This window comes from Nematolebias whitei, chromosome 8, assembly GCF_014905685.2.
Source record: "Nematolebias whitei isolate Nwh7 chromosome 8, NemWhi1, whole genome shotgun sequence".
NCBI classification, from domain to species: Eukaryota; Metazoa; Chordata; class Actinopteri; order Cyprinodontiformes; family Rivulidae; genus Nematolebias; species Nematolebias whitei.
In genome coordinates, this window is record NC_056505.1 from 17943141 (window position 1) to 17963003 (window position 19863).

The following is a 19863-nucleotide window of genomic DNA, read 5'->3' on the forward strand; positions in this document are numbered from 1 at the left end:
AGAGCCGGGTTTTGCAGCAGCCGCGGGGTCAGAGCCGGGTTTTGCAGTAGCAGGTGATGGAGGCTTGGGGCCCACTGGAGGCTTGAGAGCTGCAGCGGGCGGCGTGGGAGCCTGGAGGTCTGCAGGCGGCGAGTCCGGCGTGAGGTCTGCAGGCGGCGAGTCCGGCGTGAGGTCTGCAGGCGGCGAGACCAGAAGAGCCGGAGCGGGCTGCGAGACCTGGAGAGCCGGAGCGGGCGGCGAGACCTGGAGAGCCGGAGCGGGCGGCGAGACCTGGAGAGCCGGAGCGGGCGGCGAGACCTGGAGAGCCGGAGCGGGCGGCGAGACCTGGAGAGCCGGAGCGGGCAGAGAGGAGGCTTGAGTCCCACGTCGACCTCTCCTTCTGCGACGGTGAGGAGGAGGGCAGGCAGAAGGGTTACTGTCCTCAATACCCACTGAGCTCCTTTCAGCTCCCTCTGAGCAACATGGAGGGACCACAGTCATGGGCACAGTTAGGTGAATGGGATGACCGCGGGGCGTGGCAGATGGCAGGAGAAGAGAGCGTAGCACACGTCTCTCATTCCAAGCTTCAGAAAAAAGCTCAAACACCCCCGGTTCATAACCCTCTAGTTCCAACCGGGTAAACACGTTAACGAAGTCCTCAGCGGCCACCAACCTCTTCCACAGATCCTTGGGGGTGGCCCTGGTGTCCAGATAATTACGTGTTACCCGGCGGAGTTGCTCACGTTCGTGCTGGCGCTTGGAGCGGAGCGAAGAACCTGCTGGGTCTGGGTCGGGTCGGGTCCGGTCATTCTGTCACGATCCTCTGTGTTGTTTAGACCCATTTGCAGGCAGGCGAGCGAGGCAGGAGTTTATAATAAAAATAATTTATTTTAAACCACAAAAACAAAACGGCTGACGAGGCAGCAAAACTACAGGCAGGATCCAGGCAGACAAGAACAGGACATATTCAAAAATCTGACTGATACCTGGCACAAGGAATATAGGAGGACCATGTTGTCTGTGAAAACAGAACAATGACAGGACAAGGAGTGGAGGAGAGAAAAGCTTTTTATAAGACAGAGGGAGAGTGAGTAATGAGAGCACCTGGGCAGGTGGCTGATGAGGGACAGGTGTGAATGATAAAGACTGAGGAGTGGAGAGGCAGACTGAGGAGCAAGTGGAAAACACAAACAAATACAAAGAAAACAGACAGGGACAGAGCCTGTCAAAAAAGTTATGAAGTTGTCATATTTTGATTTTTTCACTCATTCTGGGCATGTATGAGACAGCTGGCGACAGTGGAAAGGAAAAACTTCCTTTTAACAAGAAGAAACCTCCAGAAACATTAAATAAAATTTCAGATGTTTAACAACTTCATGGTCATTTATTGTCCTATCTTCATTTAATCATCCTCATATTTTTTTAATTATTTTTTACGTAGCGTTGTTACTCACTAATTAACTGAAATATTAAAATCAGCTTTGTAAAGTGACAGGACAGGTGTTTTTGATTAATTTTACCACAGATACATGAATTATTATTAAAATGTTTATTTATTTATTTTAATTATATTTTACTTATACATATAAATCATGTCAACAATTAAAGAATTTGTTAATGGGATTGCATATTTTTTTGAGTGAGGGTACAGCTATTTAATCCATGTTATTTGAAACACTTTGTGTTTTTGTTCATAGATTGGTGGCACACAACCTTCCTACTCACTTTCATGTCTTTCTCCAAATGCTTCCATCCTCGCTTCATTTTCCCAACTGTGACCACCACAGGCTGCTGTGAATTGGAAGAAATAATCTTCCAGTGTGTCACATGAGAAGGTGAATGTGGGTTGAATATTATAAAAAGAAAAGATCAGACTTTTGAGGCTTGCAGGGAGGAAAGAAACGAAACAGAGGAGGATGTGAAAAGCAAGGAAGAGGATGACGAAAGCAGTGAGGTGGTAGACACAGTCATGGAGCCAAGAAAGCAGAGCCGCATGAGAGAGAAAGAGGAAATGTCTATTTTTATTGCTAGCTGGTAAAGAATAGAAAGGGGAATGCGATAGGTCTTTGTATAGGGCACAAAGAGGAGGAGGAGGAAAACTTGTTCAGGGTGAGTCATGGGCATTTGACTTGGCTACAACACAGAAGAAACTTTCACTGCAGCCATTTCGCTTTTCATTCTTATTTTATCTCTCTCTGCTCCATGCTGCTTATTCTTTATAGGTGTTAGTTCTTTGAAAAATGGTGCTATTATTCCTGTTGTTACTCTAAAAATTTCAGTGTAGATGAATGTTTTTTTTACACTATTTCAAAATATTCTCAAACTGTACTGATTCAAGGTCAGGATTCCTACCTGTGCACAAATAATGCTTTAAACAGAAATATGTACAGTATATTTATATTATTCACATGTGGCTCAGAGATAAATAAAACTAATCAAAATTCATATACGTCTGAATATTTTTATGCCTTTAACTAGCCACTCTGCAGTGAGTCTCCTTTGTCTGTTTCCTCTGCATCCCTCGGATCCGTTTTGTCTTGGATCAATATTTTACTTCCTGTGTTCAGCAGGGGGGTGACAGTGCAGTGTCCAAATGATGGTGTTCATGTTACCAATTGTGCACCAGTCTGTGTTGGTTTGAATGCCCAGACTGTGAGGGACTATGAGTGTCATGTTCTGAGGAGTTTTAGAACCCAGGGTGCAGACAGACACGGGGACTCGAAGGCAAAATAAAGACAAATGGACTTATTATGCAAAACAAAACAAAAGCTGACGTGGCAGCAAAACTCACATGAGCGCAGGGAAACAATGCGGAACATGACAGGCAGTGGGAAGCACAATCCACAGACAAGGTGAAAACACAGACGCTGAACTTATAGGGACACTAACGAGACACAATGACAATGAACACCTGGGGAAAGACAATGAGGCACAGGTGTGAGGGGCAGGAACTGGAGCTGACAATATAGCACGCGTGGGGGGGGGCGGGGCACCAGCAAGGCTGAACAGATGACACAAGAAAACGCAAAGACCTCAAAACATAAACACAGGAATCACAAATCTAAAGAAATAACACAGACACTATTATAAAACTCACATTCTCACAGTGAGGTGTCTCACAAAGGCCTTTGGGGTCAAAGGTGTGATCAGAGTGGACGCCACAGACTCCCGCCTGTTTCACAAAGCAACCAGTAAGAACAAATACAAACACAGATTAAGACAAAGGAATTATTGACCTTCATATTTGGAATTAGGGCTTATGCTGAGAAAAACAATATCAAATTGCAGCCACGGTTTTGTGCTTCTCAGAGTGTCAGGAATAAGAAAACTGCTACAGGATGATGTGGAATGCCATAAAGAAGAGGCGAAGACTGCACTGAGTCATTTTAATAATAAAATATGCTTAAATTTACTGTTCCGTCTGTTCTTTTTTGTCAGCTGCAATCTGATATGCAGGTTTTATACCATTAACATAATTAAAAGACATGCTCAGCATGTTTTAGTCAGTATTGTACTACATCAAGTAATCCCACGTCATAAAATCCACCACTATCGTCTCACAACTGTTTCACTCTGAGCTCATGAGAAGCAAATTGTTTCTCCAGCTTGACAGATAGCAGCTGATGTCTTTATGTTGAATAATAGCCTCCCCTTGAACAACATGCAGAAATAAAATGCTGCTTTTTGTCTGAAGTGTACCCAAAAAACTGACAAGAGCAATCAATACAATCACTCATGGACATAGTTTTATCACAGAGGCATTAAACTCCTGCTCAGCTCAAGGTCTTTATCCATCCACCCCACCAAGCGTTCACAACAAGACTGTGTCACACAAACACTGAGCGTTGGAGAAATGTGCAAGAGTTTCAGCAGCCTGCAGTAGCTCCTCTCAGTCATCACTGTTTCCCCTGCAGTGAACACTATACCTCTGAACTTCTGCAGAATGTGTCACAGCTGCTTTTTGGCTGAATAGATGATTCAATTTCCAGCCCCATTTCCTGCTGCTGTTCACACAAAAAACAGAGTTTCAGCCTCGTTCTTAAAAAGCATTCAATAATTTCCACACGACGAAGAAAATAGGTTTTTATTTATTATTAATATTTTGTCTCCTTGATTTATTTTCTTGACAAAAACAACGACTTTATGTTGACAGGCCACATCTGGTCAGTTAAACCGAGTATCTGATATCCAGTGCTCAGAAGAAGCTGAAATGAAGGAGGCTGTGTGGACAGTCTTTTATTTTACGCTGTCGTTTGTCAGCTCTGCTCTGAAAGGGTGGCAGCACCGCCTGTCTTTCTGTGACAGAAACAGTTTACCCAGACACAGACTGTTTGGGAAAGTGCAGAAACCCGATCAAGAATAAACAAGTCCTGCAGAGAAACATCAGAATGACACATTTTGGGTGAAGGGCAAAGAAGAGTCCTCCTGCACATAATTGGATTTATGATAACAGGATTCTGCTTTGTGGGATTGGTGGTTACCTGACTTATTGACAAATTCGGAAAACATCAGCAGCTGTCCTGGCCATTGTTAAGCTGCCTGGCACATGTGAAGGAATGTGCCGTGCTTGGCAAACTCAGACTCAAATGCTGTGCGAGCCGAGCCGAGGCTACTTGAGGCTCCTGAATCTTGCTGGCGGGAAGGAATACATCTTGGAGAAGTTGTAAGCTCGACTCGGCGTAAGTAATCCCTTCTTGACTGTTTGGAGTCGCCATGAGATGTACGAGCAAGACTCTAAAGGCGGATGAAAATTAACAAAGCTCGGCCTAATTCAAAACAAATATTGATATCTGAATCTAGCTCCCCTTGCGTCAGCCTTGGAAGGTTGACTATCTCAGTTTCTCCTGGATGTTATGGAAACAACACGCTCTGCTCCCCCCACCTCCTCCCCTACCTGCTCCAGGGACATGGATCTGTGTCAGAGCTCAACTGAGCCAACTGAAAAACATTGCACCAGCTCTTATCAGGACTATAGCTGGGGGTGGACGGTGCGGGGGGTGGGCTCTGTACAGTGCTCACTTACTACTTCCCCTCAAATTCACGTCTTCCATGGCCTCCCTCATTCCCCCTTGGTGCAGAAACCTAGGAGAAGCGAAGACGCCAATGGCTGCGTTGCTCACTGGGCAGCTTGTGCTGGGACCCCCACCCACTCCACATGCATATGTCTTATCTGCATGTTGCTTTTTGTTGCTGAAGTCTGTGTTCCGTCTAGGACACAGTGCAAGATATTAATTTTTTATACCTCACGTCCCCTCATGTTTCTCTTTTTCTTATCTAAACAAAAGGACAGCACCTCCCAAAGTCCGCAGCCTCAGACACCTCCGTCTCCCCATGTCTGTTTGTTTATGTTTTCTCAGACAGGCTGTACTGAAATGTAATTTCGATGTGCTTCAGTGCAATGACAATAAAGCTGATTCTGATTCTGTTTTACATTGTAGTTATCTACACAATGAGCTAGTTCTACTACAGTTGTTATATTTTAAGTGAATTCCTGAGGTCTTGTAGAAATATCTGCTGCTATGGTGCTATTGCGATGTTTTTTCTTTGATGAGCAGAGTGAGTTTCTCAGCCCGACTGCATCTCTCTCCTCAACAGTGTTCACAACTTTGAGTTCAGTTGTGCAGCTTTTCATGAATTCAGACACAGATTAACACTTGAAGCATGGTTTTATCATAAAGCCAGAGAGTTCATAGCACCACACATGTTGTTGAGATTTACTGAACTGGCAATTTTAATGCATTTCAAATACATTAGCCTCGTTTGTGATGCTTCATAGTGCTGTACATAAAAGCATCACTAGCAGTTGTTAAAGAAATAAAGTGAAGGTGAACTTCTTTCCCCCTAAACCTAAGGCAACATTTCAAAACACTCCAAATGCAAGTTATTTTCACACCTTGTATCTAATACAAATCCATCATTTATTCAGATAAGTATCAAACCAGAGATGTTCCAGTTGCCTGGCAATGACTGCACGCTGGTTAGTGTGTAATTGTGGGCATGAATGTATAATGAAAAGCAGAACAGCAATGTTGTTAACTGCTCAACTGTAAACTTTACAGCATTAGAAGCTCATTGTCTTCTTTCCATAGACAATCTATACATTTATGCCTTTCAAAATTGATGATGCATTCTTGCGGTCTGCAGAGATGATTTATCTTACCCTGGATCTGCTCTATTTACAAACTCAGTAATTTCCTTTTGGGCTTTTTGTACATTGGAAAAATTGTAAATGTTTAAAAATTATTTAAATTATTTATCTAAACCACATTTAGCAGATCAAATTGAAATGTCTGCTCTTATAACCATATTTTTTTCCCACTTACCTTTGACTATCAACTGTTTCACCAAACAGAGCTTTTTCCTGTTATAAGTGCACAAACGACAGACCTTAAAGCAATGGGTGAAAAAAAATCCCTGTCAGGTTTAGTACTTGTCTTCCTGCCACCCACCTCTCAGTCATGACCTGCATTTTGAAAAGCCAGACCTCCAGGTTTATTGACAGTCATGAGGAGCTCCACTCTCCTCCAGTTTAAACACCAGTTCCATGTCTATTAACGGTGTTGGGTCTTGACCTGACCCCTCTAATACCTTCATCTGGGCCTCCCTCCTCCACATCTTTTCTTCCTCCTTTTACGCAGTCACTCCCAGTGGAGGCTGTGCCACCTCGCCCCGTCTCCATACAAACAGAGGCGGGCTCCTGTCGTCTCTCGACTTAACGGTATTTATAACGATTTGACCCTGGGACCTTTCTGTGCTAATGATCTGCAGCCCCTCCCAACACAAACACAAGTGCATGCTGACAGACGACAACCCACTCAGTGTGTATTATGATGGCTTTTTTGTTTTGTTTTGTTGAAATAAACTTGGTTGCTTTTAGAAAATTCAAGCAGTTTTTAATATTTTATTACATTTATTATTATTAATTTTTATTTTTATTTATTTATTTTTTTTACTTAAGTTAGTGAATAAGGATTTCCCCATTGAATTAAAATCCCTCTGTTTAGGACTGCGACCAAACATGTTCTCTATATTTTATACTAACATTACAATTCAAGGCCAAAACATTAATAGGTTAGGACTCTACTAAACTTTCTTTTTTTTTTGTCTCAACACACTATTAACGTATTTTCTGGCGTATAAGTCGCAGTTTTTTTCACAGATTTGTCAGTCCTGTGACTTATACGCTGAAGCAACTTATATACATTTTTTCATATTCATAATGCAATTTTTTGACTGATGCTTTAAATTTCTAAGAACTGCAACAGTGAGTTCTCCCATTCACCCAGCTGGTACAGGCGGAAGAACACTGGAGAGTTAGCGGCTCCGGCTGCGATGGATGGATGGATGCCGCCGTGCCGCCCAGGTGAAATGAAGCTGTTTTGACCATTCAATAAATGCATAATAAACGCAACGGGTCAGCGGTGACGCATAATAAATGCAACTTATATGTCGAAGTGACTTATATATGTTTTTTTTTCTCTTCATGATACTTTTTTTAACTGATGCAACATGTGCTCCAGAAAATACAGTACAAGCTTTAAGATTAATTAAACATTCTGGATTTTTAAAATCTCTTTTTTTTTTTCATTTAAATCATCCATGTTTGATCCCGCTCTCATCAGTCCTTTCTTGTGTTAAATTCACTTGCACATTAGTGCACGAGTCTGGTTCAGGAACACGGAGAGATGCTGCCAGACATCACAGCCACATTTACAGCACACACAAACTTGCAGCTCTCCACAGACAGAAAAACAAACTATTGTGCTCCTGCTTTCATTCTTTTCTCTCTCAAGGCCTTTTCTCTCCTCACATGAGTCATACACGCACACACATGCACACGCCAGCCACTTTAGATTCACACACACACAAACAAAATCTCTCAGCCCTTTCAGTCTCGCCCTGTCAACAGCACTACAGCCTGATATGAGGCCAGCGACAGAGGAAATGAACAATGTGGCCCATTATTATAATGGAGCACAGCCAGCTACACATAAGAGGAAAAACATCTAGTGAATAGTGGGCTCATGGGAAGCAGATCTGAAATCACAGGACAGTGCTTCTGGACGGCTCCTGTCTTGAAGGAGTCTGGTGCATCAGGTGCATCTATCAACAAACACCACTTTTTGTTCTTTTTCAGATGACAAATTGTTGTTCCTAACATGCCTAATTCAGAGAGGGCATAAACGAGATGACCTTTTAGAGCCACAAGCAGGAAGTAGACAATTACTCAGCAGGATTTATTGCTGTACTTAAGCGACACTCATTGAAAGGGAGTAATTTGTTGATCTGTTTACGAACCTGGGTGATAAATATCTCAGACTGCTGGATTTTTTTTTATCATTATTTTTTTGTTTTCATTAGATTGTTGTCTTTGTCAAACCAGTGTAAGGAAAAGAAGGGTGATGGAGTATTCTACTTATACAGAAGCAGGGTTTCAAACATTTCATCACTGTGGGCTCTGGACTCGATGCCAGCAGCTTTTCTTTCAACGATTATGATCAACTTCTGTTCAGAGTGAGGAGTTCACTCAGTCATTAGGAGCTCGTGACAGATCCATGTTGAAAAGCGAGTGTTAATGTGGTCTGACCATCTGTCTGGGATGTGTCCCACATGAGGCATTTTAGCAGTTTCCATAATGATGGATGGCTCTTGTCTAACAGTTAACACCTGAATAACCCTTCATTACTTGGCTGAATAGGTTATGTTTTAGTCCATAATTTGCATTAAAAATTAAGCTAATAGAGATGAGCTGTGACCTCTTCTGCTGAAAACTGTATCCCAGCCCTTAAACTTGAAAAATAAATTGAGCCAGTATTTCAGTGTGTAATATTTGAGCCGATAGAGACGAAGAGCCAAAGGCGACAGAATAATAAACCCAGAAAGTAGCATCAGTGTGTGACCCTTGCAAAATGTTATTGCTGTTTGTTGCTGTCTCTGTGGTTAAAAAGAAATAAAATAAAAAAAACATTGCTTTGACAGCGTAAATATGGACAACGTTACCATTAACGTCATAAAATTAACATTAATATCAGAAGAGTTTAATATCACTGACAAACACATTTATATTCCTTTTTAAAAGCTAATAACATTTTCATTATGTTGCCAGAACAGACCATCTTCTGTAACTCGGACAGGCTGTCTGACTCACATCTTCACCTCTTAAGTTCTGTGTTTTTAAGTTGTTCATATTCTACTTTAAAAAAAAAAGTCAAAATAATAATAATAATAATAATTTTCGGTGAACTAATTTTCCTTGGTTTTTACACCTATTTGAGTTCTTGAATTAGTCTTTTTCTATTAGTCTTTTTGAGGAGATAAGTTTATTTTTTCTGCTTTGAAAAGATTGAAGTCTATCTTTGATTTGATCATTAATGCTACAGAGTCAGGTTAAATAAACTGCTTTCTGCTAATGAAACTGGTATTTTCCCACCTTTAGAGCAAATAGGAGCTTCAGTTAATTACTTTAGCCTTTCATAGTGATAGACAATAATGTGGTAGACAATTTCTGTATGCATGTGTTCATTTGTCTTTCTAGTAGCGAAATATCTTATGAATCAGTGCATAAATTTTAATAAAACTCATTGGATGTACATGTGCAACTGATTAAAAAAAAATAATCCAAGCTAATTAAAATTGGGCGCCACAGATATTTAGGTTAGCAAGCACGAAATGGCTGTAACTCAGTGAATTTTACAGATATTGAGCTAAAATTTGTTATGGTAGTAGCTGAGAGTCCTGCACAGCACATACTATGAGCACAAACAGATTGAGTAAAATATTTGTTCAATACTTTGACGTGCAAGGCAGCATGTGATAAGCATTATTTCATGGAATGCTACTTTGAATATGTTTTGCATTCACTAACACGAAGACACGTGGATTCTGGGCAACTATTTTCCTCACAACATACCTCCCACATCCTTATAAACAACAAGATCAGGAGCACAATGATACTGATCGTGTCAACATTGTGATAGAGTTGCACGGATGATATTTTAGCATTGAATAGGAACAGTGTTTGTGAGTGAAATGTATGTAAAATGTGGTCAGAATGCATAACCATATTCAAGATTAAGTTTATAACCACAAGCTCATATAGATTGAAATGTATTGGCATAAGCATTCCCATCTGAGGGCAAACATTTTTATAGCTGAAGAAGATGTGGTAGTACAGGATTGTATTACTCATATGAATGCTATGTTCCCGTTTCAGGTCATTGTGCAGCTTTGAGATGCACAAAATTGCTAAACTTTAAATTAGAAGTTGAAACGAGGTTTGCATTTTCACTTAACTGTCATTGTGGGAGTTGGGTTTGACTATAATTGTTCTCTAAAATTTACAAAACATATTAAACACCCTACACTATTCAGTCGAAACAATTGTAAAGGTGCAATGATTTGCTACTCTCCACTGTTTAAATGCTTAGTGAAATCAGCTTAAACCTTTATGTCTCACATTTCTATCCTCATATTTCTACATTTTTGCAGGACCATCTTCAGTGATCAGCAACGACGACGACTCGGCTTCTCCCCTTCACCACGTTTCTAACGGCAGCAACACGCCCTCCTCCTCAGAAATGGGCCCTGACGCCGTCATCATTGGCATGACGAAGATCCCTGTGATAGAAAACCCCCAGTACTTCAGGAGCACCAACAGCCTGCTCAAGACTGACACATGTAAGTTTAAAAAAACAACAACCATACTTTCTCATCTTTAGCCCACACAAACATAACCACTGAACACACTATCATTTGGAAAATCAATCAAGAGCAAAGCCCCATAATTCAAGTTTGGTTGTTTGGCACACAGAAGTTGGAACATCAACATATTTCCATTCTGTGAATGCACTGATCTTGGAACATGGAGAAAAAAAAGCTGTAATTTCTGAGGAAAAATGCAGAAAAAGAAAGCCAGTTTATATACAAGCTGACGTTTGTAAATTGGGAACACATTTGTTCATTAGTGGAAGACGTCCATGTTTGAGTCACCGTGTCCACAGGAAGCAAACATACAAGAGCTCCGACGACCCCCACATGTTTTATATAACTGCACAAAGTGTATGCACCACAAATTAATAAGAGTACATTATGGAACAAAAAAGGACAAAACAAAAAGGACTAGAATTTTTTTTTTTTTTTTTTTTTTTTTTAAGAACAAAAATAAATCTACAGATGAAAGGCACAGGACTCACACAGATATTGACCTGTTCCATCATCAAGTCATTATGATTATTGACAAGTAATAAAAGCTTCTCCAGGCTTTGGCCTTGTGTTGTAGTAAATTATAGCTCTGGGCATGTGTGTGTGTGTTCTTTTTGTTGAGAGCTACATTTAGGCGGCACACTAATGGGAGACTGTAGGTTGACCCTCTGTAGTCCTGCTAAATAACCGAAAGACTGACTGGGATTTGCAGCCCAAAGACAAGAATGAAAGTGCTGAGGATCAATAAAAGTCGATAACATTCTGCAATGCGCTCGCATGTGCCCTGATGTGTATTTTTTTTAATCTTTGTTATTACAGTGATTACTCCATGTGCCTCTTTTAGTCACACACAGGCTGAATAGTTTAGTGTAGGTATCTGACTGATTATTTGATACTAGCATCTTTTCAGAGCAGCACAAAAGCCTTTGATGGAGACGGTTTGGCAAAGTGGCTCTGGGTTGCTCTTTAATCATGGCCTTAACCAGTTTGTCTATTCAGTAGTGGGTATACGTTCTACTTAAATGATTGCAGAGACCTCTTCCTGGCAGCAATAAAGCAGCAATTACTGTGCAGAGATGATGGATTCACGGGCAATCATGGAAAATGTTGGATCTGTTGCACAGCTTAAGTTGTTTGGCTATTCTCTGAAGTGAGCACCTCGTTAGCAATAATAATATCAGAGGAGGTAGGATACCACGATGCATGCAGTAAAACATGCAGGTTGGCAAAATTGTTTATATGACTCCCCAGTTTCTCATGTATGTACAGTCCACTTTGTTCTCATCTTAATGGAAAGAAACAGAAATACCCAGCTGGACAGAGACTGAAGGTTCTCAGGACAGCTGAATCCAAACATATAGCCATTTTGTTTCATATTGTTCGCCTCTTTATGCTCATCTCTTATTGACCACTAGAGTCCGAACAACTTTAAAAGCTATGACAAAAAAGTTTTTATTGAACTTTTTTTTCTGTCTTTAATTGCTTACAAAGATGGCTGACCTCAGAAATCCTCCCACGTTTTAAAGCAACGGATGGATCTTTTAAAAAGGGACAGTCTGGAAGTACTGTCAACTCATTACACTGTCATGAAGACTGGTTAAAAAAAAACAAGTAAAAACCTCATGAAGTCAGAATCAGAAAAGGCCTGAGTTTTTTGCTCATGTAGATTGAATTAAAATATTGTAATCTAAATTGGTGAACTATTGCAAACGACAACATACATTTGTTTACCTGCAAAATCAGCTGATGTGATTCAAAATAGGTCATCAATAATGACACATATGGAAAAGCAATTTGAATCGAGTCATCCAGCAATATTGATGCATTGGTACAGAGTTAGGCTCAGATTTGTAAAGAAAGGGTTAATAGGTTAACATGTTTAGTTTGTGTTGAGTGCAAACCAGCATTTTAGATTGTTGTACCATTGTAGTATCTGTAAAACTACTGGAGAAAATTATTTTAAACTGCACCAGTTGAGGAAATTTAAGATAATTATTTTTAATACATGTTATTGTTTGCTATGAGTACCTTTAGTGTCCTACCTGTCTTAAAAAAAACTTTTAAAATAGGATGGCCAGTCCAAATGGGACAAGACCAAAGTGGATTGCTGCTGTCCTGAAAAGAATCAGAATCAGATTTATTGTCATTGCACTGAAGCACAACAAAATTACATTTCAGTACATCCTGTCCAAAAAAACATAAACAAACAGACATGGGGAGACAGAGGTGTCTGAGGCCGCAGCCTTCGGGAGACGCTGCCCTTTTCGTTTAGATAAGGAAAAGAGAACTCAGCACATAAACAGCAACATACTGATGCCATCATAATACATTATGCATGAGGAGGCCGATGGAGATGGTGAGTTTGTCCGTGGACACTGCCAGATACTTCCATAGTCCTGATAAGAGATTGTGCCTATTAGCTGGCTCAGCTCTGACCCAGGTCCACAGATGTCCTCGGGAAGGGAGCAGAGCTTTTTTTTAACATCTAGGAGAGTTTGAGATAGTTGGCCAATTCAAGGCTGACACGAGGGAGCCAGATTCAGATAAAAACAATTATTCTGGGTCATCACTTTAATCGATTTTAATCAAATTTAATTAAATAAAACATTTTAATCTTAAGAAAATGTATTAAAATTCTTGTGAAGGCAATCAACATCATTATCAATTTTATATTGCATGATTATTTACCTATTTGCAAGTACACATAATGACAGCAGCAGTAAGCTGTAGCACTTCCAGTGCAGTTAAGGATGCTTCTGCTAGAATATTCTAATATTTTAGACAGAAAAAACATGTAACTAGTTTGTTGAAATAAAAATATTCGAATGAACTTGAAAGAATGTTTAACACATCTGTACTTATAATGTATTCTTCACTTTGCTTCAAAGTAAAATAAATATTTTCCTAAAGTTTTTTTTTAAACAACACAAATAATAAGAGTTTTAAAATATTGCAGTTATTAGATAAACGACCTATAATCTAAACTCCACAAGCAGCTTCAACGTTTTCACATCAACCTAAAACATGTTTTTCGTATGTCATTTCATGTAACATCACTCTATTCTTCTATCACCTCTTTCCAAGCAGATCTCTCTGGGTTTGTGTTTCATGTCAACCAAGGATTGGGGAATAATGTTGCTCTGGAAAAAGCTGCTCATAAGTCAACATGCATTTGCAATATTCATGTTACATGTACACATAAGCTCATGTTCACACGTGTATCAAATTAGCTACACCTTGTTAAAGATGACGAGTGTGACATTGGGGGCTCAGGTTTGGAAAACACGAGGGAAAATCAGAGTGGTGGCCTGGTTGTCCTCTCTTAAACATGATCGTGTCTGACCTGTTGTGTTGCTTGGTTCCAACTATAAATCCACAGTTTCCAAGCTGCTCAAGCTGTTTCATGTCTGCTTTGGAAAAAGCTGATCCTACGAGAGAGGGCGGAGCGAAGGAAGAGGCAGATGGCAAACAGGCAACAATTATTTCCCAAGACACTAATTTCTTCGGGTGTTTATGAGATGTTGATCAGGGTGGATATTTAGGTGTGCAGAGGGGCTCAATTGACAGATGCAAAGAGGTGTAAAATACTCCAACGATGTGAGACAAAAGGCTTGGTGGGAATGAGCCACACTTTTATCTGAACAGGCATCAAGAAATCGGAAAGGATAAATGGTGCAGCAGGAGAAAGAAAGAAACTGCAGATGGGAGGTTTTGACAATAGTTGATACGTGTTTCAGCAGAGGATGATAGCAGATGCTCAATAAGAGAGAACGAATGAAAGAACATTAAATTAGTGAGAATAAGACAAGTACTGTTCAAAAAAATAAAATCAATGATCTTTGAAAGCTCAATTACTGTGTAGAGAAGTTATCCAGCCATCATCTTTACCCGCTTCTTCCTTTTTGGGTTGCGGAGGTCACTGGTGCCCATATCCAGCAGCCACTGTGCAAGAGGTGGGGGACACCCTTAACAGGTTGCAAGTCCATCACAGGGCCTGAACATTTATATCTTTTGTTAATTCTTCCATTACGGATGCAAAACGATTACAATAATGCAATGCACATCCAGCAATGAAGAAACTGCAGCAAAATGCTGAAAGAGCCAACGAGGCATCCTGCCAAGCAAAAAGAAAAAAGATATTGCAGTAAGGGGAGCATTGGGCTGCACATATCAATTTATTTGCTATTTGAGGATGTTAATTAAGGAGAAGTGGTGCGAAGCGTTTTCATGGATGGATGCTTGTACAACCGCAGTAGGAAATGGTGCGGTGAGGTAATTAGCTAGTTAAATAGCAGGTGGCTGTCTATTGGGAATGCAGGTTTATTGTGTGCTGCTGTTGCGTAGAGAATTGTGGCTGATCTGTGACCTGCTACTGATGTTTCTGAGATGAAGACTGAATGCTGTGACGAGTGACTGGCAAAAACTGTCATCAGTATGCACTTGTGTCTTTTAAACACCCCTAAACCACTGGATTCTTCCCTCAGCTTGTCTCTCAAGTTGCTGTGTTTGGTCTTGAACAGCTAAATTAAACCTTCTGGCTGTTGATAGGTCTTTTTTTCAGGTCTTCAGGACTGGTTTTTCATAACGATTGTTCATTCAGTCTTTTTTTTTTTTATTTAACCTTTGCTTCACATTAAATTAAGACTTTTTTACAGAAGTGTTTTGTTAAAAAAACCATATCAGCATACACAAACTCCCATAATGGTCACACAATAAGTGACATTAAAAATGATAAAAATAAAAATACATCCTAACTTTTTACTTATTTAGCACATTTACTCCAATGTAGCGTTTTGATTTTCTGATAAAAAGGTGTGTTCTCATACACCATCCCTTGGGCTCGTTGGTGTACCTGATAAATATGTTTTTAAAAAAAAGTATTTTTCCATCCATTTGATGCGCAAAGTTAAAGCTGATGTGTTGCTTTATTACAAACAATACGAGCATTACAATTTACTAGAATAGATAAATATTAGGTCTGACTCTGCATGCATATTTGCCAAAAGCTTTTGAAACGCAAGGACGCAAAATAAAAAAGTTGTCGACATATTTGAGGGAATAATATACTTTGTATTAACAATTAAATATATGATCTTCAAATCTGACCTAGTTCGTGGTTGTCCATCCTCCTCTCTTCTGATGTTGCTTGTGTTGGTGAGAGATTTGATGTTTATCTCAGTGAAATCATATCATGTGTTTCTATAATCAGCTGATCTGACAATCATCATCTCAACAGACAGAAGGTTGTGCAGTTTAAACCTGGGCAACATGTACTTTTAATTATATATTATAACAACTGGTTTACATTTTTCATGTACGTCTTTGTCTCTGTCTGCCTGTTTAATATTGAGTTATGGTGGACCTCAGCAGCTCATCGTGTAGATCGATGCAGCGTCTTCTCAGAGTCTAGATGAGCTTTAATGTGATATTCTGAGTGAACAGCTTTTCTTCAAACGTGCCTCTTAATCACATCTCGCATTAATCTGAACCTGCGTCACATTGTGGATGTGTGTATGTGTTTCCAGACATCCCCATGTGCATGGTTTCCATAGTTTTCTCATGTGCCAGCATTTGTACATTTGGCTCACAATCAAAAGTCACAGATTAAATAGGATGAATGTGAGGGGAATTCAGAGTTAATCATTCTGTAGAAGGAAACATTTAGTCATACAGGTGGTGAGAAGCCAACTCTTTCTTAAAATCAGCTTGCAGGGAGTCCCAAGTTACTTAGCAACAGAATACAGGAGTTTTATAGGAGCTCTGATTTGACTGTGGGCGAGCAAGCAGAGATTATTTGACATAAAGGCCATAATAATTCCAGTTTTTAATTACTGTTCATCAAATTAACACAAGACAAAACTAATAAATTTAATAAAATTTAATAGTCACATTTTAAAACAAGCATGTTCCTATTTAAATTATAATGTCTAATACAAGGAAAAAAACATGATAAGAAAGCAAGGTTATTTATAAGAATAAACAATATATTGAAAGACATTTTTTATTACTACCGTATTTTTTTGGATTATAAGGCGCACCGGATTATAAGGCGCATTAAGCGAACCAAAGCAGTCAGTGAAGTCAAACTTTATTCAACTCATTCACAATAACTCTCAACATTGTTCAGTTGTACCAAATAAAATTGATTTGAGGTCAGTAAGCGCAACAAGAATTAATACATAAGGCGCACTGGATTCTAAGGCTCACTGTCGATATTTGAGAAAATTAAAGGATTTTAAGTGTGCCTTATAGTCCAAAAAATATGGTAAATAAATGTGTGAATTATCAATATTGCCAAGAACTACTTGGACTAAAATAAATCACTTGCATAGTCCAACAGCAATGAATGCATATTCTGTTTGTCGATACCTGAGTACACCAGGACAGTAAACATGGACACTGACTTTCAGATTCAAAAAGTTGTTCCCTGTTAAACTTAGACCTGCTGTCCTTATTCAGAAATACCTTTAAATAGTCTTTTGTATTAAATTTTTATAAAAACATTTTCTAGTTTTTTTTTTTTTTTTACTTCTATTTAAAAATCCACATTAAACTAAAATTCTGGGAGTATTTGTGTGCTATGGGGTGCCTGTGGGGTCCAAATAATTTAAAGGGTGGCTATTGCCTCCCCCTTGTCCACCTTTGGTTGAACCCCTGGGCAAAGGTCTTAAAATAATATATACGTATAAACTTTTGTTTATGCAGTTGGTACTTTGTAGTGAACATTTTACATGGCAACCCAAACTGTCACATTTTCAGGAAGTTTGCAAAATGTGAAATGCAAACCCAGCACAAAGAAGCTAAAATATATTTTTAAAACTTTATTACAAACATAAATAAGGCATACAAGGAATTTAAAAAGGCACAAGGACACCTGGACTGTGACATAGGAACCGACAATGCTCTGCTGAAGATGTGGCAAACACTGGGTGATTAAATAGACTGAAGATGATGTGGAAAAATGGCTACAGCTGTGACAGGTGTGCAGGGTGCAGGTGTAAAAGTGGTGTGGCAGTACTGGCTGAGGAGCAGACAACCAACACAGAAAGAGTTTGATGGCACAGAGGAACACAGGGGAAACGCAAGTAACATAACTAAACACAATAATCACAAAAATATTTTATAAAAATGTTATCACAAAAAAAACAAATAATAAAGAAACTAAAGCACAAATCCTCACATAAGCAGTGGATAACAGATGTGAACTATGCTTCAGAAGAGAGACTTGTGCTTTCTAATGTGCGGTTAACATTATAAAACAGTTAGCACCAACATAACTGGTTTGTTCCACTTTGGAGTAAGCTGTTTGGGGGAAGAATCAGTTTTGTGTTTTGTTTTTCCTTGACTGATGAAGCCTTCTGGATGGAAGGTAAGACCCCTCTGAACTAGATCTTTTTTTTTCTTTGTAAAATGTTTTATTTGCAACAACAACTCATGTTAAAAAAAAAACATCAATCAACCTGCTCTTTGGTCTATAAGAACATATCATGCCACTTTATTTGGTTTCCCATTCCAGAACTAACCCAAACTATATGAACTAAACTTCAACAAAACAACAACAACAATAATTATTATTATAATAATTATAATGATAACAACAATAATAATATAGGTGTTTGAACTATATTTATTTAGCTTACTTTATTCATCACTTGTATTATTTGCGTTGTAATTTTTGTTTATGACCTCGTCAGTCTTTTGATTATCTAAATGGAACGATGTCAAAGTTATTGTTTACGTTTGTCTCCTTTTTTCAGTCGTTCAACACATAAAGAGACACAACATCGTGTTGAAGAGGGAGCTGGGAGAAGGAGCCTTTGGGAAAGTTTTCCTGGCTGAATGTTACAACCTGTCACCAGACCAGGAGAAGATACTGGTGGCCGTCAAGGTAATCTGGAAATATAGATATTTCACCTCAGTGTCATGTCACAAAGAAAAAAAATTAAATCTATTTTTCTGCTCTTTGTGAAAGTAATTAATGTAAGCAGAAGGTGCACAGGCATTAGGTTGTTTTTTTGCTATATTGTCATGGTGGCACTGTTGATAGAGCTGCTGCCTCTCAGCAAGCAGAATCAAATCCCAGCTGGGGGCCTTTCTGGGTGGAGTTTGTTCTCTCCGTGCATGCATGGGTTTTCTCCGGGTACTCCAGTTTCCTCCCACAGATCAAAAACATTTAGGCTGATTGGTAACTCTAAATTGTCCCTAGGTGTGAGTGAGAGAGTGAATGGTTGTTTGTGTCGTTTGTCTCTATGTGTCCCTGTGATGGACTGGAGACCTGTCCAGGTTGTCCCCTGCCTCTTGCACTGTGACTGCTGAATATGGGCACCAGTGACCCCCGTGACCTGAAAAGGATGAAGTGGGTATAGATAAGTGATGGATGGATGAATGATGGATGTTGTCAAATGGGACTATTTAAAAAAAATTCTATGTAGTTAAGGTCTTAAAACATACAATTACTTTCTGAGCAACTGGGGGGGAGTGGGGGGGATGGAGGACCTACCTCAGTGAAAACAGTTGAACACAAAGCTTTTGTTTGGCTCACAAGAATCAAGAATTCATACCAAAGGATGGACTGGTTTTATAAAAATAATAATTTATCCTCGGTGAACTCATTGAACTCAAATTGTTGACTTCTCTGATATTTGGTACAGTATTCAGACTCTGTGTTCGCCTTCGTTTCCCCTGCCATCATTAGACGGTTGTTCCTTTTGAGGGTTTCTCAGCTTGAGGAAAGGTGGGATTGCAAGAAACCGCTGACTTCCAGGATCAAATTAAATGGCATCCTGCCGTAACATGTATCTGCCCATCAGTCCTGGCGGCTCTCTCTGCTGCTGGGCAGTGAAACTGGAGCTGCATGGAGAAGGATTTCGCATTAACAATACATGACCTGTGACAGACCTCCTTCCCTCTCTGTTCTCTTTTGCCTCCCACTTCAACTTTCTCTCTCCTCCACACCTCCTCCTCACACCTGCTGATCTTGTTTTTTGTTTTTTTAATTTATTTCTCTCCACACTGACTCATCATCTTGGCTCTAATTCTCCTCGCAACCCCCCACCTCCTTTTTTCTTTTTTTGGACTTCCTGTTTCCTTCCAGCTTAGCCCTGAACCACCTGGAGAGGTTTGCTGCCAGCTTAGCTTCAGCTTAGTTTGAGCGTGCTCCAAAATATTCACCCGAAAATCCTG

The 19863-nt window shown here is 39.6% G+C and overlaps 1 protein-coding gene across 1 annotated transcript in view; it reads left to right on the top strand.

Annotated features, from left to right (window-relative positions):
• The window catches only part of ntrk2a (neurotrophic tyrosine kinase, receptor, type 2a), a 90930-nt gene that overhangs the window by 64770 nt on the left and 6297 nt on the right, over positions 1–19863 (top strand). Inside the window, exons 13-14 of the mRNA XM_037680069.1 lie at positions 10468–10656; positions 18438–18568. Coding sequence (XP_037535997.1) covers positions 10468–10656; positions 18438–18568 — 320 coding nt within the window. The remainder of the gene's footprint in view (positions 1–10467; positions 10657–18437; positions 18569–19863) is intronic.